Here is a 27,722-nt window from a genome sequence, read left to right as displayed (position 1 = left end):
AATTAATTAACATATAGTGTATTATTAGTTTCAGAGGTATGGTTCAGTGATTCATCAGTCTTATGTAACACTCAGTGCTCATTATACCACATGCCCTCCATAATGCCCATCACCCTATTACCCTATCCTCCCAAACCCCTTCCCTCTAGCAACCCTAAGTTTATTTCCTGTGATTAAGAGTCGCTTATGGTTTGTCTTCCTCTCTGGTTTTGTCTTGTTTTATTTTTCCATCCCTTCCCCTATGATCTTCTGTTTTGTTTCTTAAATTTCACATATGAGTGAGATCATATGATAATTGTCTTTCTCTGATTGACTTATTTCACGTAACATAATACTCTCTAGTTCCATCCATGTCTACAAGACCAGTGCTCCAACCCCTGAGCTGTGGAGCCTCCATCCATGTCTATAAACTAAATTCTTTTATGGGTCATCAAAGTCACTCAAGAACAGTAGGAACTGCAACTGATAATTCAGTGAATGCCCAGGGTCATCTTCTAACCAACTTTAAGCATCACTGTGAGAATACTCACATTTGGAGGTTAAGATGGTCCTCTCATTCTGAAGGTAACACTGCATTTTTCAGTCATCAAAGCATTTTCAATCTTGGCTTTTACCTTAGAGCCGCAGCTTCTTACTGAGTGAGGCAAATATTTAATTTGGCTCTGTGGAAAGTCTAGATTGAAGCTACTTTTATACACCTGGCTTTTATAATCTTGTTTTAAGATATAGCAGAACCCACCTTGTCTTTGGTCCCATTCCTGCTACTTTACTGAGAGCAGATACTGTAAACAAGAAATAAAGATAATCTTCACCCTCTTCTCATTGTTGCTTTTCAGGGGATCTATATTTTGAGAAAGCTGTGAATGGTTTCCTTGCTGATCTCTTTACCAAGTGGAAGGTATGTTTCTCACACACTAAATCTCATTGCATAAACATTACTATTGCGGATTTTAGAAATACACCATTTTTATTAAGCTGCCTTTAATTAAAGTTACCATAGCTAAAGCCGAAATTGATAAAACTCTAGATTTACATTACTTTAACCACCTCAACATGGTAAAGTATTTGTGAGAAACCCACAGGTGACATCAGATTTAATGGTGAAAGACTAAAAACTTCCCCTTTAAGATTTAGGAACATCAGGGTGCCTGGGTGGCTCAGTTGGTTAGGCAGCTGCCTTTGCTCAGGTCATGATTCTGGGATTGAGTCCTGCATTGGCTTCCCAGCTCCACGGGGAGTCTGCTTCTCTTTCTGACCTTCTCCCCTCTTATGCTGTCTCTCACTTTCTCTCTCTCTCTCAAGTAAATAAATGAAATCTTAAAAAAAAAAAGAGAGAGAGATTTAGGAACACAGTAAGGATGCCTGCCTTCACCATTAGTATTCAGTGTTGTACTAAAAGTTCTAACCGCAGCAACTAGGCAAGAAAAAGAAGTAGAACGCACCCTTATTGGAAAAGAAGAGGTAAAACTACCTCTATTCACAGATGAACTCTTATATGTAGGAAATCCTAAAAAATCTACAAAAAAACTATTAGAACTAATGTAAGTGGATTCAGCAAAGTTCAGGGTACAAAATCAACACACACCATCATTTGTGTTTCATTGGCAATGAACAGTTTGAATAGGAAATATAAAAACAAAGAGTTAAATTTGAAAAAGAGAATTAAATTAAAAACAATTCCATTTACAAGAGCATCAGAGAGAATCAAATACTTTGGAGTAATTTAGCCAAGGAGATACACAATTTGTATACTAAAATCTACAAAATTTGCCGAGATTAATAAAGATCTAAAAAATGAAAAACAACCCATGAGAATAGATTGGGAAACTTAATAGTGTTAAAGTGGCAGTACTACTCAAAACAAACTATAGTTCAGGGCGCCTGGGTGGCTCAGTTGGTTGGGCGACTGCCTTCGGCTTAGGTCATGATCCCGGAGTCTTGGGATTGAGTCCCACATCAGGCTCCCAGCTCCACGGGGAGTCTCCTTCTCCCTCTGACTTTCTCCCCTCTCATGCTCTCTCTCACTCTCTCTTGCTCTCTCAGATAAATAAATAAAATCTTAAACAAACAAACAAACTATGGTTCAGTCCCTATCAAAATCCCAGTGGCCTTTTTCTTTGCAGAAACAGAAAAGCTGATTCTAAAATTTATATGCAATTGCAAGGGATCCTGCATAGTCAAAACAACCTTGAGGAAGAGCAACAAAGTTGGAAAACTCTTACTTCCTAATTTCAAAACTTACTACAAAGTTAAAGTAGTCAAAACAGCATGGTACTGGCATAAAGATAAAGGATATAAGTCAATGGAATAGAATTGAGAGTACAGAAATCAATCCATACATCTATGAGCAATTGATTTTAGACAAAGATGTGAAGTCCATTCAATGAGGGAAAGAATAGTCTCTACAACAAATGGTTTTGAGCCAAATACCCATAGGCAAAAGAATGAATTTGGACTCTCACTATACATCCATATTTAAAACTTAACTCAATTAGGGTGCCTGGGTGTCTCAGTTGGTTAAGCATCCGACTCATGATTTTGGCTCAGGTCATAACCTCAGGCTTGTAAGATCAAGCCCTGTTTCGGGCTCCCTGCTCAGCAGGGAGTCTGCCTCTCTCCCTTTCCCTCTCCCTCTGCCCCTTCCCTCACTTGAGTGCTCTTTCTCTCTCTAAAATAAATAAATACATCCTTAAAACAATTAACTCAAGGTGGATCAAAGACTTAAATAGGAGAGCTATGTTTGAGGTTATATTATGTAGCAGGAAAGAGCGTGGAGTTTGGATAAAGACCGACTGGGTTTAAAATTATGGTTCTACTTTGATTCGGTTTTTTATTTTGGAGAAGTAGTCAGTCTCCTGGGCCTCTTTTCTCTTTTCTGCAAAATGGAGTTGATAATAGTTCCTGCCTCACAAGGTGTTTTAAAGCATCTGTACATAGTATGGTGTCAGTAGGATCCTGGTCTCAACTGAATCTAAGTCCCATCTTCCTCAGCAACATGGAAGCAATATCCTTCAGCTGTGAAGGGTATAGATGTAGAAGTACAATGCTTGCCCCCAGAGAACTTACAGATCTGCTGGGAGCTCGCATCTGTGTATTTGAAGCAATAGCAAACTGTATGTTTTAGGGGTTGAAACTTTATTTACTTTTGAATTTGGGCCTGGAAGGCCGAGGAAGGTTTGGATGTTGGAAAGGAAGATGGAGAGGGTATGTCACGTGAACAGTTCGAGCAAAAGGATGTAGACAGGTGTGAGAGTGGGGTGTGGTCTAGGCAACTTCACAGGGGCTTTATATGGGGAATAATTAAGTAAAGAGGTGGATTAGAAAGGTAGGGTCACATTGAGCCAGGTAGTTTTGGACTTGACAGGAAGTATGGGAGCTATTACAGGTTCTCAACCAAGATATCAGTATGATCAAAGCCAGGGAGAATTTGAGGAAAGAAGAGTCCAGTGGCCAGGAGCAGTTTGGTGAAGGGACACACTGAAATTAAGCAGACCAGCCAGGAGGCTTCTGCAGTCATGTGGCTTAACCATGATCAGGCCTTGGTGTCTGCCTGAGTACTGAGCCTAAAGGTTGGGGTGGGCTGAATAATTGTTACCTTGGACCTCATAATGGCCATTTCATTATTAGGTCTGTGAAAACCTTCATTTTAGGTCTGCCTCGTTTGTCTCTTAGATGTGGACTACCCCAAGATTCTGTAAGTGGATATGTGATTAGCTGTAGGGGCAAAATTTGGCATAAGCCCAGTCATTAGATTACAGGATTTTGTTCTTAGGGTTTGTTTATTTTTTTAAAGATTTTATTTATTTATTTATTTTTATTTGAGAGAGAGAGAGAGAGTGGGTGGGGCAGAGGGAGAACCAGACTCCCTGCCGAGCAGGGAGCCCGATGCAGGGCTCGATCCCAGGACCCTGGCATCATGACCTGAGCCAAAAGCAGTTGCTTAACTGACTGAGCCACCCAGGCACCCCATGAATTTGTTTATTTTTTAAATTCAAGAATTTGGTTTGTTTTTTTAAATTTTTTAAAGATTTAAATTTATTTATTATTTGACAGAGAGTTCACAAGTAGGCAGAGAGGCAGGCAGAGAGAGAGGGGGGAAACAGGCTCCCCACTGAGCAGAGAGCCCGATGTGGGGCTTGATCCCAGGACCCTGAGATCATGACCTGGGCCAAAGGCAGAGGCTTAACCCACTGATCCACCCAGGCGCCCTTAGTTTTATTTTTTTTTAAAGATTTTTATTTCTTTGTGAGAAAGAATGTGAGAGGGAAAGAGAGCACGAGCTGGGGGAGGGCAGAGGCAGAGGGAGAAGCAGACTCCTCCTTGACCAGGATCCCAATCTGGGACTCCATCCCAGTACCCTGGGATCATGACCTGAGCTGAAGGCAGATGCTTAATGCCTGAACCACCCAGGCACTCAAGAACTTGGTTTTAAAGCAGGAGCTTGAAAATGAATTAAATAACTTTCTGTAACCACTCTGTATTGATTTAATGATGTTTGGTGAAGGTTGTTTATTCCTCTTGTCTAATAACTTAAAAGTTAACACTGTGGACAAAAGGATTGAGCATGAGAGTTCATGAATTCATTTCAGAGCCCAAAATATAGTGGTGGTGGGAGTAATAGTAGTAGTCCGAGTTAACATTTATTGAGAATTTTGACATAGCAGGTATCTTGATAAGTGTTTTATCCACATTATCTCACTAAACTCTTGCCACTATTTTACAGGTAGGGAAAGTACAGCTCAAAGAGGCTGGGTAATTTGCGCATGATCAACAGCATGTAAAAGCAGAATGAGGATTCTAATTGGTGCCTTCCATTCACCCAGAGGTAGCCTGAGATCATAACCTCTGTGCTATCTTGTCTGTATTATTATAGTCCCAGGTCATGTCGCCTGTCATATATTATCCCCGTCATCATGTGAGTTGAGAGGCTCATATGGCCACACCAGCCCATTATAAGGCATTTTTTTCTGTATATCACTTATACCAAAATCAGATAAATCAGGAGTGGAGTTTGGAGCACTGGGCATCCAGTAGATTTGTTGGTGGCTAATGAAGATGTGCTCTTTTGTAGCACTCTGCTCTGGGTGCTGTGGCTTGTATTTAGGAATTTCTGTCCACTTGAGGTATATCCATGGGGGTATATGAGGTATAATGTGCATCATGTTGTATATATACCTTACATGGTGAATGGTGAATTGTGTAGTCAGTGAGTATGGTCGGTTAGAGATGGGTCATTGTAAGCTATCCTCTTCGAAGATCGGGAGGAACTGAAACTGGGCTTGCTGGCTCACTGGTGCAAGCCAAATTTCATGCCATCTGTGAACAGCCTATTTCTAGAACGTTTATCTCCAGACTCTGTGGAAATGATTATTCTCACCAAAACCCATCCCCATCCAAAGGTACTTCATTGCCTTGGCTTCGACTCCTGCGTCTCAAGTAGCTCCCAAGCCTCATCTTTATGACAGTGGTAGGATGTTGGGATGTGTTTGATTCTCACATCTACCACCATGGGTTTTCTTCTTGTTTCCTAAGCTACTTTTCTGAAGAAATTTTAAAAACGCCACGAAACAGGTACAGATACCATAATCCTTTGAAACTGGGCTAATCTAGTTCATGCCAAATCAAGAGCTGGGAGATGGTGACCCATACTTATTGGCAATTTGCTGGTTTTTTGCATTTCTGAGACAATAGGTAATTTGCCCAAGGTCACGTGGTGGTAAATTTCAGAGCCAGGACTCAGTGCAGATCTTCTCACTCCAGCAGTGCTGTGTTCACTGCATTATGCAACCTCAGTTACGTGATATCATCTAATACAGTGTGCTACCACTGAGCCTCCTAAAATTGAGACTGTTACATTCATGCAGGCTCCTTCATTGTGAAGTAAATGAAATAAATGTAAGCCTTTTTTTCTCTACTCGTTCTAGGAGAAGAACTGTAGTCATGAAGTGACAGTGGTCCTATTTTCTAGAACTTTCTATGATGCAAAATCTCTTGGTGAGTAAGTCTTTCTCCTCTAGTTTTTTTTTTTAAGCTTCCCACCCATTCCTTACATCTTTCCCTTCACAATGCTCATCTTTCCTACTTTTTCTGTTATGAGCCCAGGGTAAAATGGAAAATTGTATAGTCTATTAGTGGATGCAGAAGGTCTGCAGGCTGTGATTAGCCAACTTGATATATAATTTTATTCATTCATTTATTTTGGTGATGCATATTTTCAACCCAGAAGAGGGAGCAGAGAAACTGAATTTCTCTTCTCACTCTGATTTATGTGTGTTTGTTTCTCTTTTTCAGATGAATTTCCTGAAGTAAACCGAGCCTCAATTCGACAGGATCACAAGGGACGGTACTATGAAGACTTTTATAAGTATGTTTGAGTGGTTTGCTATGCCTTTTTTAAAAAAGATTTTATTTATTTTATTGAGATAGAGAGCAAGAATCGGGGGGATAGGCAGGGTGGGGGGGGGCAAAGGGAAAGGTAGAAGCAGGCTCCCCACTGAGCAGGGTGGCTGATGTGGGGATTGATCCCAGGACCCTGGGATCATGACCTGAGCCAAAGGCAGATGCTTAACCGACTAAGCCATCCAGGTGCCCTCTATGCTCTGTTTGTTTGTTTGTTTGGTTGGTTGTTTCTTTCCTAACTTAAAAAAAAGTTAACCTTTTCATTTTGGAATAATTCTGGGTTTACAGAGAAGTTACAAAGATAGCCCAGAGAGAGAGTTCCCATATACCCTTTACCCAGTTTCCCCTGTTAACATTTTATAACCAAAGTCCATTTGTCCAAACTGCGATATTGGCCCTGGTATATTACTATTAACTAAATTTCAAATGGTTTTCAGATTTCATTAGTTTTTCTACTTTATGTTCCAGGATCTCATCCAGGATACTACACTGCATTTAGACTTTACAAACTTTGTACTGTGAAAACTGTCAAACTCCCAGAAAAGAAGAATAAATAATATAATGAATTCACATACCCAACAGCTAGATTGAACAGTTATTATTATGCCATATTTGCTTCTGTTTTGTTTGTTTGTTTCTTTGTTTTGCTTCATCTTGTTTTTTCGGCTAGCTTTTATTTTAGCGTAAATTACAGATGTTGTGACATTTTTGTTCTTTGGTATATCTAAAAAATAAGGGCATTTTTACATATAACCACAATGTCATGGTCATGTTGAACAAAGTTAATTCTAATATCCAATATCTAGTATATATTCAGATGTCATTAATTAATCTCTGAAATAATTTATGTTTGATTTGCTTGTTAAGTCTAAATCTAAAGCAGTTTCCCCCTTCCTTTTTGCCCCCAAACATTTGATGTGTTGAAGAATCTCAGTTGTACTGTGTGCTTCCCCAACTTCCATGCGCAGGTGAACCATTCCTGGGGATCATGCCGATTCCATTAAGTTCAGGAGTCCTGGGGTGGGTCTGAGATTCTGCTCGGTCTAGCTAGCTCCTTTGCTTGCGTAGGTTGGTCTTTGTATCCCATTTTGAGTAGGGAGGCTGTAGAAGACCCCTTCTGGATTGGTCTAAGTGCATCCTTATGGTGGTGTAGGTTTGTTTTCTGTAAACCAGAGGCTCCACTGGGGCAATTTCCCTGCCGCCTCTACTTACCCAGCACATTTGGCACTGTCGAGAGATTTTTTCTTTTTATCGTCAAAATAGTGTGCTGGAGGTAAGAAGGCCTCTCCTGCAGAGAGGCCAGCGATGCTGCTAAGTGTCCTACAATGTGCATAGGACAGCCTGCACAGCAAAGTTACTTAGCCCATAATACCAGTAGTGCTGAGGTTGAGAAGCCCTCTGGAAAGACTTGATTGGACCTTTTTAGTTAAGACTTACCTCGTTGCTGATGCCCTGTACTTCTCATTCTGTCAGCACAGAGTTCAGATCAGTCCAGATGTCCTGACAGTGCTGCTGAATAAGGGGACGCTTTGTGAGATGCTAGAAGCATAGCAGATACAGTCAGATGGGGATTGCTCAATGGGCTGGAGCTGAAGGGCTTTGATCTTTTAAATTCTCAGATTCTTGGAGAAGCTTATCACATGACTGTTGGCACTTCAGATGGACGATAGAATAGATCTCAAGGCTTTAGAAAGCCTTTCGCTTTGTAGAGTTTAAATGGATTGTTTTATTTTTGCCTGAGGTACCAATATTTTTTTTTAAAGACTTTATTTATTTATCTGACAGAGAAAGAGCTAGCAGAAGCAGGAGGAGCAGCAGGCAGAGGGGAGAGGGAGAAGCAGGCTCCCCACCAAGCAGAGAGAACCCTATGCGGGGCAGTCCCAGGACTCTGGGATCATGACCTGAGCCAAAGGCAGATGCTCAACTGACTGAGCCACTGAGGAGCCCCCCAAAAATTTATGTTTAAATAAAAAGGAACTCTTTTGATACGAAGCACTTTTCCTCACCTTACTATACTTGTTAAAGCAGGTAGAGACTGCTTCTCTCAAGCACATGACTCTGTTACTGGTTTATTCTTGCTGCCTCAGACTATTTATTTCCTTCTGTAACTGAGAGGAGGAACCCTTTGCTCATTTCCCTTACTACCTCAGACTGGGAAATCAATGTCTCTCTCTTTTGCAGAAACAGTTTAGTATGTGGGTTTAGTTTTTGTCTCAGATGGCCATTCTTCTCCCCTACCCCCAACCTGGAGCCTTAAGACATTTCTTTGTAGCTAGTTCCTTCCTAAGTTCCAAGCCAGCACCAAATGCCAATTTGTAGAGTATTCCCCCCCGCCCCCATTCTCAACTTTGTCATAACATTCCTAAAGAAGAAATTTTTTATTCTTTTATAACTGTGTGTGTGTATATGTATATGTGTGTATACATATGTATATATATATGTATATGTATATGTATATATGTGTATGTGTATGTATATATATGTGTGTATATGTATATATACACACACACACATTATCATTTGTATTCTGGACTTACTATGTGTATGTATATGTGTGTGTGTGTATATACATACACATAGTTATATTTTAAACTGTGGTTGTGGATAAGCCCCAAAGAATGACAGAAGTTACGGACACTTTCTAGGCAGTTTTTTGGGCAACCTTTTAAAATTTCTATCTCAAAAAATTTTAAGTTATGAGAAAGTGGAAGGAGGAATATAATGAATATCTGTATACTTTTCACCAGATTTATCAATTATTAACATTTAATAGACACATGATTATCTTATACTTCATTATCTATCTCCTTAGAGCAAGGACATTGTAACAGTGCTAATTGTCCTAATATTCCTTCTTGAGATGCTTTTCCTGATCCAGATTTCTTTCTAGGATCATGTATCATTTTTAGCTTAGGTAGTTTTCTATTTGTTTTTACAGTATGTTACTGTGAAAATTTTCAAACAGAGAGACAAGTTGAATGAATTGTATAGTGAACACTTGTATACCTACCACCTGGGCTCTATAATTAACATTTTGCTATACTGTTGACCCTTGAACAACATGAGTTTTAAACTGCCTGGTTCCACCTATATGTGGATTTTTTCGATAGACACAATACAGTACGTAAAGGTATTTTCCTTATGATTTCTTTTTAAGATTTATTTATTTGAGAGAGAGGGAGCACTCATGCATGTGAGCAGGGGGAAAGGCAGAGGGAGAGGAAGGGACAGAGAGAGAATCTCTCTTTCTGTGCTGAGCACAGAGTAGGACACAGGGCTCTATCCCACAACCCTGAGATCATGACCTGAGCTGAAATTGAGTCAGACACTCAACTGACGGAGGCACCCAGGTTCCCCCACTTATGAGTTTCTTAATAATGGTTTATTTTGTCCAGCTTATTTTATTGTGAGACTATAGTTTAAAATATCTATAACATACAAAATGCATTAATGGACTATGTTATCTGTAAGGCTTCTGGTCAGCAGTCGGCTATTAGTAGTTAAGTTTTGTTTTTTTTTTTAAGATTTTATTTATTTATTGGACAGACAGAGATCACAAGTAGGCAGAGAGGCAGGCAGAAAGAGAGGAGGAAGCAGGCTCCCCACAGAGCAGAGAGCCAGATGTGGGGCTCGATCCCGGGACCCTGGGATCATGACCTGAGCTGAAGGCAGAGGCTTTAACCCACTGAGCCACCCAGGCGCCCCAGTAGTTAAGTTTTTGGAGAGTCAAAACATACGCAGATTTTCAGTTGCACAGGGCGGGGGCGTTGGTGCCTCCAACCCCCATGTTGTTCAAAAGTCAACTCTATTTCCTTTATCACTTACCAGATTACCTTTTTCTATCATTTAAGAAATAATGCATCTTCATTGTAGAAATTATGAAAAATCTATAGAGGAGCGTAAGATAGAATATAAGAGTGGCTCCACTCTCCTATTGAGATGGTAATAAGATGATAATTGTTATCATTTGCATTCTGGACTTACTATGTATGGGACACTGGCTAAGCACTTTAGTATCTTGATTTCATTTAAATATCATAGCATTCCTTGTGATGGCTGCTGTTATCCCATTTTACAGATGCAGAAACTTGGACACAGAGTTTAAGTAACGTATCCAAAGTCCATGGAGGATTAAGTGATGGAGTATGCACTTGATTCAGACAGTGTGGTTCAGAGTCTGTGCCTTTTTTTTTTTTTTTTAAAGATTTTATTTATTTATTTGACAGAGATCACAAGTAGGCAGAGAGGCAGGCAGAGAGAGAGGAGGAAGCAAGCTCCCTGACAAGCAGAGAGTCCAGCTCGATCCCAGGACCCTGGGATCATGACCTGAGCCGAAGGCAGAGGCTTTAACCCACTGAGCCACCCAGGCACCCCAGAGTCTGTGCTTTTGACCACTGTATTCTTCAACCCCATACTGATCATACTTTAAATTATTTGTTGATTTTCTATTGGGTCCTGTATTGTAATGGGCCATTTCTTCCCCCAACGTCACCATTTATCCTTTCATGCTGTTAAATTCTTCATACCACTTCAGTGGATTCCTAGAACCTTTTTATTTGTTTTTTTTTTTTAAGATTTTATTTTTAAGTAATCTCTACTTAAACATGGGGTTTGAACTCATGACCCTGAGGTCAAGAGTTGTATGCTCTTCCAATTGAGCCAGCTGATTAGAACCTCTTTTGGCCTAAGAATGTATGAAGTTATTTCTACATAATGAATATGAATGAGTATGAATTCACTTGAGGATAATTATGGACATATTAAAACAGATTGTAGAAAGCATGAATGAGTTACAAGTGTAGATTTACATATTAAGTATATCATTAATATATCATTATATATCATCATAAATATATCATTAAGATAATATATCATTAGTATATTAAAATTTCCTCAAATTATTATAAAAACAGCCCCAACATTTTTTAAATTAAAAGAAGCTTTGGTTGTATTTTTCTTACTATAAAAACAATACAGATTTATTTTTAGGAAAATGATGAAATATAGTTAGGTACAGGGTAATACAATATAGGACACCCTCAATTCCACTTCCCAGGTGCAGTCATCATCACTTGGGTGTATCAAACCCTGTTCTTTGTTTATAGAGACAGAGTAGATTTCACAGAGATGTGGTCACAGACTCCCATGCTTTTTTCACACGATGTTTTAAACCAGCATTTTCTTCTTAAGATTTTATTTATTTATTTATTTGACAGACAGAGAGAGAGAGCGAGAGTGAGAGAGGGAACACAAGCAGGAGGAGTGGGAGAGGGAGAAGCAGGCTTTCTGCTGAGCAGGGAGCCTGACGTGGGGCTCAATTCCAGGATGATGACCTGAGCTGAAGGCAGACTCTTAACAACTGAGCCACCTAGGCACCCCAAAACCAGCATTTTCCACTTACTTCATCACAAATCCCATTCCATGTCAAATACTCTGTTTCCACAGCATCATTTTTATTGCTCTGCAGACATTTCATTTGATTGCTAACTATTATTGAACACAAGTAATTTTCAACTTTCCACTACTGTCAGAAGTTCTACCAGTAAATGGTCTTACAGTGTTTAAGCATTAGCTTAGTTATAACCTTAGCATAACCTTATAACTTAGCATAACCTTAAGCATAAACTTAGGATAAGTTCCCAGAAATGGAGTTATTGGGTCAAAGATATTCTGTTTCTGTGAAGGCTTTTCATTTGTGTTGCCAAATTGCCCTGCAGAACCACTGAAGTTTAAAAAAAAATCTGTTTTCCCAGTAGTCATGTTATTTCTCTGTCCTTTCCAACACTGAATATTTTCTTTCTTCGCAGTTAGAGTGGAAGAACAGTTACCTCACTAAGTCTTAATAGTCATTTCTTTTATTACCAAGAGTAAATGTTTTCTCATGCTGATTGGCCTTTGTATTTCTCTTTTGCAAATTGTATATTCATCTTCTTAGCTAATTTTTTCATCTTTTTTGTTTTTTGTCTTATCCCTGGTTTGACTTTGTAATCCAAAGGGAAGTACTTTTAATACTGTGGTATGTTTCTCTAGATCTTTTTCTATTTGGCCCATTTTATTTTATTTTTTAAGTAATCTCTACACTGAGTGTGGGGCTTAAACCTATAATCCTGAGATCAAGAGTTGCATGGTGCACTGACTGAGCCAGCCAGGTGCCCCTGTTTAGCCTGTTTTAAAATTGGATGTTTTTTTGGCTTGCTTTGTTTTTAATAAAATCAAATATATTTGGGTGAGGATAGCATTGTGAACCTTCATTACTCATATTAAATGGCTATCAGAGAGGATTTCATTTTTGATAGTTATATATCTATTGTAGTCTGAAATTTTATCATAATTTAGTTCCTTATTGTTAGATATTTAGTCTGTTTCTAATTTATATTTTTTCTAAATTTTTAATAATTTATTAAAGATTTTATTTCTTTATTTGACAGAGGGAGAGAGAGCACAAGTGGGCAGAGCGGCAGGCAGAGGGAGAGGGAAAATCAGGCTCTCCACTGAGCAGGGAGCCTGACGTGGGGCTCTATCCCAGAACCCTGGGATCATGACCTGAGGCAAAGGTAGCTGCTTAACTGACTGAGCCACCCGGGCACCCCTCTCATTTTTAAAAAGATTTATTTATTTCTTTGAAAGAGAGAGAGAGAATGAGCAGGAGGGGCAGAGGGAGAGGGAGTCTCAAGCGGACTGTGCTGAGTGCAGGGCCCAACACGGGGCTCAATCTCACAACCCTAAGACCACAACGTGAGCCAAAACCAAGAGTTGGATGGCTAATCAACTGCACCACTCAGGTACCCCAATCTTTTTCTAATTTTTAAATTAATCAATGTCCACTGTGATATACAGGTATATAGTTATGCATTCCTGAATGTTTCTTGCTTTTTTTTTTTTTTAAGCTTTTTTTTTTTTTAAAGATTTTATTTATTTGTTTGACGGACAGAGATCACAAGTAGGCAGAGAGGCAAGCAGAGAGAGAGGGGGAGGCAGGTTCCCTGCTGAGCAGAGATCCCAATGCGGGGCTCGATCCCAGGACCCTGGGATCATGGCCTGAGAGGAAGGCAGAGGCTTTAACCTACTGAGCCACCCAGGTGTCCCTATTTTTAAGATTATTTATTTATTTATTTGACAGAGAAATCACAATAGGCAGAAGTAGGCAGAGAGGCAGATAGAGAGAGAGGGAGAAGCAGGCTCCCTGCTGAGCAGAGTCTGATGTGGGGCTCAACCCCAGGACCCTGGGATCACGACCTGAGCTGAACGAAGCCAGAGGCTTAACCCACTGAGCCACCCAGGCTCCCTGCCCTTTTTTTTTTTTTTTTTTAATATTAAGACTTATAATTTTTTTAGAGCAATTTTGGGTTCCCAGCAAAATTGAGAGAAGGTACAGGGATTTCCCATACACCCTCTCTACCTACATAATGCCCTTCTCATATTATCAACATCCTTTACCAGAGTGATGCCATTGTTAGAACTCATGAACCTACACAGATACACCATAATCACTGAAAATCCATAGTTTACCTTAGGACTCACTCTTGGTATTGTACACTCCGTGGGCTTAGACAAATATTTAATGATATGTCTCCATCATCATAGTATCTTGCAGAGTATTTTTACTGCCCTAAAAATCCTCAGTGTACCACTATTCATCCCTTCCCCCAAAGCCGTAACCCTTGGCAACCACTGATCTTTTTAGAGTCTGTACAGTTTTGCCTTTTCCAGAAAGTCATGTAGTTGGAATCATACAGTATATAACCTTTTCAGATTGGCTTCTTTCACTTAGTAATATGCACTTAAGGTTCCTTCAAGTCTTGTCATGGCTCAATAGCTCATTTCTTTTTAGCACTCAGTAGTATTCCATTGTCTGGATATACCACAATTTATTTATCCATTCATCTACTGAAGGACATCTTGGTTGCTTTCAAGCTTTGGCAGTTATAAATTAGGCTTCTATAAATATCTGTGTGTAGGTTTTGGTGTGGACCAAAGTTTTCATCTCCTTTAGGCAAATATGAAGGAGTATGATTGCTAGATCATATGATGGGAGTATGTTTAAGAAACCACCAAACTGTCTTCCAAAGTGGCTGCATTATTTTGCATTCCCACCAGCAATGAATGACAGTTTCTATTGCTCTACATCCTTACCAACATTTGGTATTGTCCGTGTCCTGGATTTTGGCTATTCTGATAGGTATATAGTGGTCCCTTATTGTTGTTTTAATTTGCATTTCCCCATATGACATGATGTGGAACATCTTTTCATACACTTATTTGCCATGTGTGTATCATCTGAGATGTCTTTTTAGGTGTTCTGCCTATTTTAAATCGGGTTGTTTGTTTCTTATTGTTGAGTTTTTTTTTTTAAAGACTTTTATTTATTTATTTGACAGACAGAGATCACAAGTAGGCAGAGAGGCAGGCAGAGAGAGAGAGAGAGAGAGGAGGAAGCAGGCTCCCCGTGGAGCAGAGCCCGATGTGGGGCTTGATCCCAGGACCCTGGGAACATGACCTGAGCCGAAGGCAGAGGCTTTAACCCACTGAGCCACCCAGGTGCCCCTTATTGTTGAGTTTTAAGAGTTTTTTGTGTATTTTAGATCATAGTCCTTTATCAAATGTGTCTTTTGCCAGCATTTTCTTCTAGTCTGTGGCTTGTCTTCTCATTCTCTTAACATTGTCCCAGAGCAGAAGTTTTTATATTTTAATAAGATCTAGCTTACCAGTTTTTTTCTTTCATGGATTGTGCCTTTGGTGTTGAATCTAAAAAGTCATCATCCTACTGAGGGTTATCTAGGTTTTATGGTACGTTATCTTTTAGAGTTTTATAGTTTTGTTTTTTTTAAGATTTCATTTATTTATTATTTGAGAGAGAGAGAGAGAGAGAGATGAGTAGGAGGAGGGGCAGAGGGAGAAGCAGACTCCCTGTGGAGCAGGGAGCCCAATGTGAGACTCAATCCCAGGACCCTGGGACCATGACCTGAGCCGAAGGCAGACGCCCAACTGATTGGGCCACCCAGGTGCCCAATATAGTTCTACATTTTATATTTAGGTCTATAATCTACTTTGAGTTGGTTTTTAAAAAGTTTTCTGCCAGGGGCGCCTGGGTGGCTCAGTGGGTTAAGCCACTGCCTTCGGCTCAGGTCATAATCTCGGGGTCCTGGGATCGAGTCCTACATCGGGCTCTCTGCTCAGCGGGGAGCCTGCTTCCCTCTCATTCTCTCTGCCTGCCTCTTTGCCTACTTGTGATCTCTGTCAAATAAATAAATAAAATCTTAAAAAAAAAAAGTTTTCTGCCAAAACCTAAGATCGAAGCATATTTTTTAGTTAATTTTTATGAAGAGCGTAAAGTCTGTGTCTGGTTTGCTTTCTTTCTTTTTTTTTTTTTGCATGTGGATGTCCAGTTGTTCCAACACCATTTGTTGAAAAGAATATCTTTGTTCCATTGTGTTATTGTTGCTTCTTTGTCAAAGATCTATTGATATATTTTGGGGATTCTATTTCTAGGTCCTCAATTCTGTTCCATTAATCTGTTTGTCTGCTCTTTCACCAGTGCCACACTGTGTTGATTACTGTAGCTTCTTGAAGTTGGATGGTGTCCAACTTCCTTCTCTTTCAATATTGGGTTGGCTATTCTGGGTCCTGTGTGTTTCTTTTCTTTCTTTCTTTCTTTCTTTTTTTTTTTTTTTTAAGATTTATTTATCTTAGAGTATAAGAGCTGGGGAGATAGGGGTATGGGATGAGGGAGAGAGAGTTTTGTTGTTGTTGTTTTTTTTAAGATTTTATTTATTTATTTGAGAGAGAGAGAATGAGAGAGAGAGCATGAGAGGGGAGAGGTCAGAGGGAGAAGCAGACTCCCCGCCGAGCAGGGAGCCCGATGTGGGACTCGATCCCAGGACTCCAGGATGATGACCTGAGCCTAAGGCAGTTGGTTAACCAACTGAGCCACCGAGGTGCCAAGGGAGAGAGAGTCTTCAGCGGACTCAGCACTGAGTGTGGAGCCCAACTTGAGATCATGACTTGATCCAAAATCAAGAGTCAGACACTTAACTGACTCTGCTACCTGGACACTCCCTGTGTCTGCCTGCCTTCCTTCCATCTTTCTTTCCCTCCTTCCCATTTCCTTCCCTCCCTCTATCCTTTCCTTTCTCTCCCCTCTCTCTCTCTCTTTCTTTCTCTCCTCCTTTCTTTTTTAAAAGATTTTATTTGTTTATTTGAGAGAGATATCAAGAGAGAGCATGTGCAGAGACAGGGGAGAGGGAGAAAGAAGCAGGCTACCCACTGAACAGGGAGCCCAATTCAGGGCTCCATCCCAGGACCCCAAGATCGTGACCTGAGCTGAAGGCAGATGCTTAACCAGCTGAGCCACCCGGGGCACCCACTGCTGTGTGTTTCTTTAGGATAAGTTCCTAGCATTAAAATTGCTAGGTTAGGGGCACCTGGGTGGCTCCGTCAGTTAAGCTACTGCTCAGGTCATGATCCCAGGGTCCTGGGATCGAGCTCTGCATCAGGCTCCCTGCTCAGCTGGGAGCCTGCTTCTCCTCCCCCTGCCACTCCCCCTGCTTGTATTCTCTGATTCTCTCTATCCCTCTGTCAAATAAATAGATAAATAAAATCTTTAAAAAAAATAAAATTGCTAATTTAATGCAAATGTATCTATTTTCAATTAAATTTAAATTTTACTTTTTGTGATACATTCACATGGTTCAGAAGGTCTGTAGTAAACAGATTGCCACCTATCACTTCTTTCTTTCCTTTTTTTTTTTTCAAGACTTTATTTTTAAGGAGCACTGGGTGGGTTAGTTGGTTAAGTATCTGCCTTGAGGTCAGGTCATGATCTCAGGTTCCTGGGATCAAGCCTTGAATTGGGCTTCCTGCTCAGCTGCTCAGCACCTATCTCTCTCTCAAATAAATAAATACAATTTAAAAAAGAGATTTTATTTTTAAGTAATCTCCATGCCCAAAATAGAGCTCTGGCTTACAACCCTGAGGTCAAGAGTTGCAAGCTCTACTGACTGAGCCAGCCAGGTGCCCCATTTGTATTATTTATTTATTTAGATTTTATTTATTTGTTTGAGAGAGAGAGCAGGAGAGCATGAGCAGGTGAGGGTCAGAGGGAGAGGTGAACTTCCTGCCAAGTAGGGAGCCCAACGTGGTGCTCCATCTTGGGACTCCAGGATCATGACCGGAGCTGCAAACAGACGCTTAACTGACTGAGCTGCCCAGGTGTCCATTCTTACTTGTTTTTAAAGATTTTATTTTTAAGTAATCTCTATGCCCAACATGAGGCTCAAACTCACAACCCTAGATCAAGAGTCTCATGCTCCACTGGGTGAGCCAGTGAGGCTCCCCCCAACCCATCCCTTTCTATTAATCTAGTTTCCTGACCTAGACATGTTTATTGGATATATATGTAGAGCATACATATAGATATTTTCTTTTAGGGTTTTTATATATTCCCTAATTGTAATTCATTATGTGAAAATTTCATATTCCTACTCAATGCTAGGCATTAATACAATCTCAAGGCAGTTTTTAAATATTTTATTTTTGTTTTCAATCTGTGTGACTGTTTATGTGATTACATTTCTTTGTTAATGTTTGTTATGTGCATTTGACTTTAATACTTGTTATTATATGATAAATTACCCTAACCTTGGGAATCCCATCTTCTCCTTTCCTTCAAAACCCTGTGAAGGACCTGATATAAATAATAATCTCTTCAGTATTTTATGACAATATTCCTTTCAGAGTGGTGGTGCAGAATGAGAGGAGAGAAGAGTGGACTTCACTCCTTGTGACCATTAAAAAACTCTTCATCCAGTATCCAGTGTTGGTGCGACTGGAACAGGCAGGTACTGCATACATATGATAGGAGGTGCGGCAGGGAGAGGAGGATGGAGAGATGAAGGAGGGGAGATGAAGAGGTTCATGCTTGCTTCCCTCCTGGTGCTGGGCATAGTTTCTGCTTCTGGTCAGGTTTCTATTTCTAGTTGCATCCACTTGTTCATTAGGTATGCAGTAAGTTCAATAATGTCCCTACTACAGGGTTGGGGGGCCCTGTTCAACCACTTTCCACTTGTCCTTTTAGAGTTCATCTTTCATGAGATACTTTTCCTTCTCGTGTTTTTTTGCTTCAGAGGGTTTTCCTCAAGGAGACAATTCTACCTCAGCACAAGGAAACTACCTAGAGGCCATCAATCTGTCATTCAATGGTGAGTAAGGACACTAGCCATGGTGACCTGGCATCTTGTTTACCACATGGCTATGAAATTCTTCTTTTTTTTTTTTAATTTTATTTATTTATTTGACAGAAATCACAAGTAGGCAGAGAGGCAGGTAGAGAGAGAGAGGAGGAAGCAGACTCCCCACTGAGCAGAGAGCCCGATGTGGGGCTCGACCTCAGGACTCTGAGATCATGACCTGAGCCAAAGGCAGAGGCTTTAACCCACTGAGCCACCCAGGCGCCCGGACTATGAACTTCTTTTTACTATCATCCAAAGACCCAGATCCAGTTGATAATCTCCCCACCCACCTACCTCAAAGATTAATTAAAAGCAGTAACTTCTGATTGGATGGTTTTAATGGCCAACATTTAGCTTTTGGGTCTGCTGTTCTCATCTGCTTCTCATGGTAACCTGAGAGTAAAGAGCTGGAAGGAATCTTCCTTGGGCTGTTCTACTAAAACTATGTTCTTGCTATTTTCTTCCCCATGCCTCAATGCTTCTAGGGAATTAAAAAAGATTTTTTTTAAATTACAAAAGGAACTCATGTTCCTAGAATTCAAATAATCAGAGGTATATCAAGTAAAAATGAAGATCTTCCCCCTCCCTCTACTGTCAGTTCCCTTCTAAGAGGGAACCTTGTTAACAGTGTGGTGTGATTTCTTCTGAAGGTTTGTCCCAGCATATATGTGTGAGCTGATATGCTTTGTTTCCAAATAACAGAAACCTACTGAATTGGTTTACACAAAAAGGGAAATTTACTCTGAGGATATAGAGACCTGGTGAGGCCACCAGGGAAGGCTTGAACATCATGCAGAAGAAGGTGGGGACCAAGGTGGCTCTAGGAACTGCAAGAGCAGGTATTCCTAGAACAGTGTTCAGCTCCCAGCTCTCTCCTCTCTGTCCAGAATTCCATGTTCCCAGCACAGTCTCATCGGCCCAGCTCTGGTTAGGCATCCGTTGGCACTGGCTAGTGGTGGAAGTGATGATGTGTGGTCACTTCACTGCATATAACCTGCCCATGGGTCTACACCCAGGTGTGCTGGGGATTCTGAAGCACAGGGTCTTGTGTTAGTCAATCTTTAGTCATATTGGAACATCTTTGGTTTTCTAAAGTCAGGATTGTATAGGACAGAAAGAAAAATTAACTTGCCAGATATAAAAAGTCCACTCTTCTAAATATTGTCCTAGATTAATATTCGATTTTTATGAATTTCAATATAGACTCATTTATGGATTGTTTAAATTAATGACATAAAATTTGAGCATTTAATGCTGCAAAAGGCAAGTATTAGGCATCAATGATGGGGTGTTAGCAAAGGCAAATGTGACATAGTCTTGTGTTCAAACAGTTCTTAATGTAGATGGGGAGAGGCAGATGTACACACGACTAACTAGAATTCAGTTCAGAATGTTGCTACAAAGAAACATGGACAAAATACCCTGAGGGCACAGAGAGGCTCGCCAGTGGCTGGTTTCTGAGAAGCGGTAACGTCTTCATTTGAGAACTTTTGCTTTCTTTCAAGTGTTTGACAAGCACTACATCAACCGCAACTTTGACCGAACTGGGCAAATGTCTGTGGTGATCACGCCTGGGGTGGGTGTGTTTGAAGTGGACCGTCTACTCATGATCTTGACCAAGCAGCGGATGATAGATAATGGTAATGTTCCTTGGTTTGTGCTGTCTCTGAGTGTTTATAGCCTGACTTACCCGTAGAACTCTGAGCTTTCCCTGGCTCTGTGCGTCAGAGATCCTGGAGATGTGAATAGTGTTAGGGGACAAAAAAAGTTCCATGGTCAAATTGGTTTGGGAAGTGCTGGGTCATACACAGCTTAGGCAGATTCCCTAATTGCAGGTTTTAATATGTTAGTGTATCTTTGTCTATCTCTAATGGTACTCAGGGTTTTGCAAATATATATGACACTGGAGAACTCTTTTGGGGGGGATCGTTTCAAGGAACCGGTGTGCCATCAGTCTGCCTTGGGGAGGACCATCAGATCCTCTGATCCTGTCCTCCCTCCATGATGTGCCCTGCTACCCCAGCTTGTACCCCTGGCCTCATTAAATTTGTGCTTCAACGACAAGATGGAGGTGGAATGTAGATCCTGATTGCCAATGAAGAAGCTCCATTAAATGATATGGATTGTTTTGCTTTTTTACTGAAATAACAAGGTTCCTGTTCCTTTCTGGCCTTGAAACTTGAGTAATGGGGGCCTGGGTTGTCTTTTTGACCAGTCATGATTTACAAAGCAGTCAAAGGTTAATTGTCAAGCATTTAATAATTGCAGGCTGTGATGGGACCTGGTAAAGAGGAAAGAGACAAAATGCATCTATTTATTTGTCTGCTATGTAGGCAAATGAGGTTATAAATCATAGGATGGGAAGTCAGCTTTGCCTCATACCCTGACCCGCTTAAATAGTATTGTTAATAGATTAGGACACTTATCTCTACTTTTTCCCACCTCTACCCCAAACTCTTTTTGTCTTCTCTCTTTTTTAGGAATTGGTGTGGACTTGGTATGCATGGGGGAGCAACCATTACATGCTGTCCCGTTGTTCAAGGTAATTTGATTTTGGAGTGCTTCCTAAACCTAGTTCCTAGTACTAGGGTGGTCTTGAGAATACTTCCGAATAGGTGTGCCTGGGTGGCTCAGTTGTTAAGTGTTTGCCTTTGGTTCAGGTCATGATCCCGGGGTCCTGGGATTGAGCCCCACATCCGGCTCCCTGCTTGGTGGGAAGCCTGCTTCTCCCTCTCCCATTCTGCCTGCTTGTGTTCCCTCTCTCACTGTGTCTCACTCTGTCAAATAAATAAATAAAATCTTGAAAACAATAAAAGAGCGAATACTTCAGAACAGAAAAGTTGAAGTGAGTTGGGGGAAATTGGAGGGGGAGATGAACCATGAGAGACTGGACTCTGAGAAACAAACTGAGGGTTTGGGAGGGGAGAGGCTTGGGGGGTTGGGTGAGCCTGGTGGTGGGCATCAAGAAGGGCATGTATTGCATGGAGCACTGGGTGTGATGCATAAACAGTGAATGCTGGAACACTGAAAAGAAATAAAGTAAAATAAAATGGAAAAAAAAAAACTTAAAAAAAAGAAAAGTTGGAGCAGTTCCACAGCCTCCTTGTTTTCTAGCTGATCTGTGACCTGGCTTTTTCTCTTCTAGCTACATAATCGAAGTGCTCCTCGTGATTCTTGTCTGGGCGATGACTATAATATTCCTCACTGGATAAACCACAGGTAGGTGTGACCTTGATTCGTAGTAGATGATGTGGGTTTTGAGTAACTTCCTTGCCATTTTCTCTTCCCATCTGTAAAGTTTTTTTTTTTTTTTTGGAAGATTTTATTTATTTATTTGACAGAGACACAGAGAGAGAGGGAACATAGCAGGGGGAGTGGGAGAGGGAGAAGCAGGTCTCCCTTTGAGCAGGGAGCTGGATGTGGGGCTCAATCTCAGGACCCCAGAATCATGACCTGAGCCGAAGGCAGCCGCCTAACAACTGAGCCACCCAGGCGCCCCTCCTTCCCCCCGCCAATCTATAAAGTTCTTACCATAGAAACTTTTGTCCAGAAAATGCAGAGACCAAAGTTCCAATGTTTGCTTAGAGCTTCTGTATATGCAAAGCGGTGGCAGTAACATAAGAACAGTCTAGAGTGAAAAAATAAAGGCAAATTTGAAGGACTTATTTCTGTTATTAGCCCTAGCTACTACAGTTCCCAGCTCCCACAGATTATAGCAGATGAACATTCTGCCATTCTCTGTTTGTAGAAAAATCCCCAAGCCTCTTCTTCACATGGGACAAGGCCTCAGTGTTTCTGCTGACTGAGACTCAATGGGGTTATCTCTCGTGCCTCTCTCAGTGCTACTGCCTTCTCCCATCCTCATCTTATTGAATATCTGCAATAATCTTTTTATTTCTTTTTAAGATTTTATTTATTTGATAGCATAAGCAGGGGGAGCGGGAGAGGGAGAAGCAGGTCACCCGCTGAGCAGAAAGTCTACTGTGGGGTCCTGGGATCATGATCCGAGCCCCCCAAGTGCCCCGGATAACTGCAGTAGTCTTTTTTTTTTTTTTTTTAAAGATTTTGTTTATTTATTTGATAAAGAGAGAAAGATCACAAGTAGCAGAGAGGCAGGCAGAGAGGCAGGCAGAGAGAGAGAGCAGCGAAGCAGGCTCTCTGCTGAGCAGAGAGCCTGATGTGGGTCTCAATCCCAGGACCCTGAGATCATGACCTGAGCCGAAGGCAGAGGCTTAACCCACTGAGCCACCCAGGCGCCCTGCAGTAGTCTTAATAGTGTGTCTATTTCTGATTTCTCTCCTTCAGTCCATCCTTTAGATCAGGGTTTTTCAACCTCAGCACTACTGACATTTTGGGCCAGATCATCTTTGTTGTTGGGGGGCTGCCCCATGCCTTGTAGGAAGTTGAGCAGCATCCCTGATCTCTACCCACCAGATGCCAGCAGCACCCACCCCCAGCATGACAACCAAAATGTCTATAAGAACTGTGGCTAAGTGAATTTTCCTATCAAAAAACCTGGAGCGAGTTATCTGTTCCTTTGAAATCTGCCAGTAGAGCTCATAACCTCCTGGAAACTAACTATGAGAACTAGATATCCTCAGACCTGCCAAAAGTGAAAAGACTTTATTATTTTTATTATTTCTTTTTAGTGTTTTATGATTTTCTAAAAAATGCCTGCAGGTTTATGGAAAGTGCACTTGAAACCATTGGAAACTGGAGAGGGAAATCATTTAGACTAAAAAACAACAAAATAAAAAAAATCCAATGTCTCCTGCACTGCCACATGCCTCCCGGGTGGCAGAGTCCCACCTCATTCCCCATTCCCCACTTCGAGAATCAGTTCTTTAGGCCAGTGGTTTCTTCTTTCCAATTTTTTTCTTAAGCAACAGCCTCCCCACCTTTTTTTTTTAAAGTATAAGTCTTACTTGCAACCAAGTATACAGTAGTGAGAAAGTACTCTTTTCACTTTTGTATAAGGAAAAGTTCACTTTTCCTGATGTAGTAGGCCCATATGTCACCCCAAGGAACCCTGGGGGTCTGGGGACCAGCATCTGTCAACTACTGTTCTACCTGGTTACCAGAGTCATTTCATGAAAACTAAATCCTGTTGCTCTTTTTCTCTGATTGCTCATACCAGCTTGATGAAGACTAAAGTGTTTGACATCTGAGGCCTCCTTTCCCCCTCTTGCCCTCTTTTATTCTGCATAACAGATGCACACTTCCCCCTCTTCTGAGTCTTTCTACCTAGAGGGCCTCTCCACCTGCCCTCTTCCTCACAAATGCCTATTTATCCTCTAAGACCCGACCCCAACATCTCTCTTCTGTGAGTTTTTCCTGTGCTGTCCTAGAGAGCCAATAGCCACCTTCTCTTTAGTGTTTCTAGAGCATTCTGCCCTTCCCTGGGTTGTCTGTTTTAAGCCGGCATTCTGTGAGGGGCAGAAGACTGCTCAGCTGTTCCCCAAGCTAAACTGAACCTGTAATTTTGTCTTCTGTTTAGTTGCAAGTCTTTGCTGGAGACCAGCTTGAAAATTGATCACAGATGCTGATTTTGGCCTTCTGGTTTTTCCTCTACCTTTGTTATGGGCCAGGTTTTCCTTGTATGGTAGTTGCTCCCAGGCAGCTGTAATCATTCATAGGTGAAGAACCAAGAAGGAATAGTGGTTTGGCCATCCGTGTAAGGATGGTCTGGTCCTGTTCTGAGTATGTCTCTCCCTTCTTGGCCCAGTGAGGGACTCTCTGGCTGGTCATCCATGTGATTCCGTTATGTACATGTATGTGTAACTGTTCGGTGATGTTCAGTTTTGTATGTTGTCATTGCATTGCTTGACGAAGTCACTTTAAGAAAAAGTGCCTGCTTTTCAAGAGGTTGCCTTCAGAATCTTCCTCATCTTGTATTTATGTTACTGTCGTTTTAAAAACTTGGTCCCAGTAAAATAGTATTTTGAACTTTTTTGATTTTTCACTTATTTCAGGGAGCAATGTATCTTCTTTTTTGTCAGCCCTTTAATTAGTTTTGGCTTTGTAATCTTTAAATAGACATTCAGATTCTTTTGCCCATTATAAAATAGCTACTGTTTAATTATACACTATATTTCATGGTTTTATGTTTAGTTTAGGAAATAATTAAAGGACAGAGTAGCTGTAGCACACAAAAAATTATATAAGAATTTAAGCACTGTAATTTCCTCAAATTTCAATTAATAATAACTTGAAGGTTTCCTGATTCATCACTTTATTTTTCATGCCAAATTGGCTCTCTAATGCCATTTAAGATGGATGATAGATTCACATAGGTGGGGCTTCAGAATTTGAGAGCTGGGATGGCCTGAGGCCTGCTTTTCACTTCTCATTGTGAGACTTGTTTGGTTGAGCCACCCAGGGACAGGAGTAAAGAGGGCTGGCTGCCTGGGCTGCATGGCTGCTCATAGGGGCCATTATTCTCATTCTGTCCGCAGCCTCTTCAAAAGCATCCCACAAGGCCAGAGAGCTTACCTGAAGCATAATCAAATTGTCTTCAGTGAAAAATTATCACTCTCCAAGTATTGCTGGTTAATAATGAAAATAGATCCAAAAAGTAAATTAATAGCAGATATATAAGAGTTACAAAGGTGGGGGATATCACCGACCATCCCCGGAGACTGTTTTGGAGATCATAGAGACCTCCAGTCACACTGTATAGGTGAGGAACCTGAGTTCCAGAGAGGTAAAGTGGCTTGCGAGGGTTGAACAGCAAGTTCATGGCAAAGCTGAAGCTGTTTGGTTTAAACCATTTGAAATTGTGATAGGAGACTGGTTTTGACTTTCAAACACAGCAATTTCATGTGGATAAATCTAGTAGAAACCCATTCTTCTGGCGAACATCACTTTGCCACACAAATTTTTAAATTTTTATTTATTTATATTTTTTCAAATTTTTATTTAAATCCGAGTTAGTTAACATATAGTGTAATATTGGTTTCAGGAGTAGAATTTAGTGATTCATCACTTCCCTCAGATTTTTGTAATTAATATCTGGAAACAGAGCTACATCCTCTACATGGTACTTTCCTTGGTACCACTTGGAGTGGCCAAGTGCCAGGGGCTGGTTGGACTCCAGGTCTCACTGCAGTTAGTATTCTTACGTTCTTGTGCACATAAAGTGTTAGTTACTAGGATTGCCCTACAGTCTGCTGGTTATCTATTGATACTGCCTTTTTTTTTTTTTTTTTTGCTTATGATCAGAGTTATGATGGAAGGTGGGGATTGGTTAGTATTCAGAACATCCTTCCCATAAATTAATTATAGATTAAAGAGGATACAGAGACATGCCTGAGAAATGGAAAAGGCTGTATAGCCTCTATTTACTCATTCATTCAGTATACCCAGGGCCAGCTTGGGTCTCCCAGTTTTCTTTTGTGCCTGACATGACAAATGTGATTTTCAAAGGGGTAGGAATTTGATGGTTTGTGCCTTCTTTTTTTCCCTTTCCTTTTTTCTTTTTCCTTTTCTTTTCCTTTCTTTTCTTTTCTTTCTTCTTAAGTAGATTCCATGGCCAGAATGGAGCCCAGTGCAGGTCTTGAACTCACAACCCTGAGATTGAGATGTGAGCTAAGATCAAGAGTCAGATGCTCAACAGACTGAGCCACCCCTGTGCTGTCTTTTCATGAGACCACTTTTTTCTTTCCTCGCCTGATTTATTCTTGCTTACCAAATACTATTCAGCCAATGAGTGATAAGGAGCACCGTTGGGCCCAGCATCATGCCAAGTATCAAGATGCAAAAGTATCATGGTATAAATAGATTTAAGGAGGAAATTCTCATCCAGTGAGGAATCAGGGCTAGCATGAAACAGTTTATGGAGAATTAAAGAACAATAATGAAAACCATATTTAATGTTTTATAGTAATTACAGAACAAGTTAGAATTGGGGGAATGAGTGAAGTCTGAGACATAGGCAGTCACGAGAGGGCTAATCCACGGCTTGGGTTTTAATTGTGTCTTGAAGTTTAAAATGAAAGGAGCTTAGATTAATGACCCTTTCTTCTTTCACAGTTTCTATACATCCAAAAGCCAGCTCTTTTGTAACAGTTTCACCCCGCGAATAAAACTGGCGGGAAAGAAGGTAGGTGTCACCAACCTCCAGAGCCTTCAGGGACAGTCCCTCACCAACATGGTTATTTTGGCCCCAAGATATGCCCTTCTCCCTTACGGTCATTAATAAGTTTAAGATATTCGTCTTAGAACTTTGTAATTTTCCACATTAAATACATCAGTAACAAGGCAAATAATGAAATAATGAAAATAATAATGAAAATAATTAATAATGAAATAAATTAATAATAATGAAAAATAATGAAAAAATTAATAATGAAATAATAATGAAAAAATTATTAATGAAAAATATGAATAATATTAATAATGAAAAATTATTTTTGTTATGATGTGGCTGGTTTATTCAGATACTGGGACCTCTCAGATACCTTTGGGGACAAAGACATGGGCATGCATTGCAGCAAAGGGGAAATATGATGAAAAGATCAAATCTTAGTGGTAAAGAAATGCAAATTCAAACAAGAATAGGATTATTTTTTGCTCACCAAATGGGTTTATTTTATTTTACTTTATATTTAAACATTTCATTTTTAAATAATTGCTATACCCAGACTTAACAACCCAAAGATTAAGAGTCACATGCTGTACGGACTGAGCCAGCCAGGCACCCCTGCTTACCAGATAGCCTTAAAACAAAATAATTATACCAAGTCCTAGAAAAAGTGGTGAAGTTGGTGCTCAAGTACCTGGTTGGTGTACCATACTTACGAAAAGCATTCAGCCATGTATATCAAGGGCAGTGCAAATGTTCATGCCACTTAGATAATTGCATTTTGGCCATGTGGTCTAAGGAAATAACTGAGCTGTACTGAATGCAAGTGAAGTCTTGGTCCTGTATTATTTATAATAGTGACAAGTTGAAGATAATAGGGAAATGACTAAGTAAACCATGAGATATCCACTCGATGGAGTATATTCACAGCCAATAAAAATGCCAGTTTTAAGAATCTTAAATGGTGTTTTTGATGTAATATGAAGAGAAGAACAGACTGTTAGGTATGTAGG

At 40.5% G+C, this 27,722-nt stretch overlaps 1 protein-coding gene across 6 annotated transcripts in view; it reads left to right on the top strand.

Moving 5' to 3' along the window:
- Positions 1-27,722, top strand: part of DEPDC5 (DEP domain containing 5, GATOR1 subcomplex subunit) — a 132,634-nt gene that overhangs the window by 29,760 nt on the left and 75,152 nt on the right. For all 6 annotated transcript variants that reach the window (XR_013967833.1, XM_080821115.1, XM_080821114.1 and 3 more), the window contains exons 10-18: positions 837-898; positions 5,925-5,994; positions 6,292-6,364; positions 18,133-18,236; positions 18,522-18,596; positions 20,132-20,266; positions 21,107-21,168; positions 21,772-21,845; positions 26,658-26,727. Coding sequence is in view for 5 of the 6 variants with exons in the window: in XM_080821115.1 (XP_080677241.1) it covers positions 837-898; positions 5,925-5,994; positions 6,292-6,364; positions 18,133-18,236; positions 18,522-18,596; positions 20,132-20,266; positions 21,107-21,168; positions 21,772-21,845; positions 26,658-26,727 (725 nt within the window). In the remaining variant the exon portion in view is untranslated. The remainder of the gene's footprint in view (positions 1-836; positions 899-5,924; positions 5,995-6,291; positions 6,365-18,132; positions 18,237-18,521; positions 18,597-20,131; positions 20,267-21,106; positions 21,169-21,771; positions 21,846-26,657; positions 26,728-27,722) is intronic.

This window comes from Martes martes, assembly GCF_963455335.1.
Source record: "Martes martes genome assembly, chromosome: 13".
Taxonomy (NCBI): domain Eukaryota; kingdom Metazoa; phylum Chordata; class Mammalia; order Carnivora; family Mustelidae; genus Martes; species Martes martes.
Note: the sequence above shows the minus strand (reverse complement) of the source record. Positions and strands in the feature narration are given on the sequence as shown.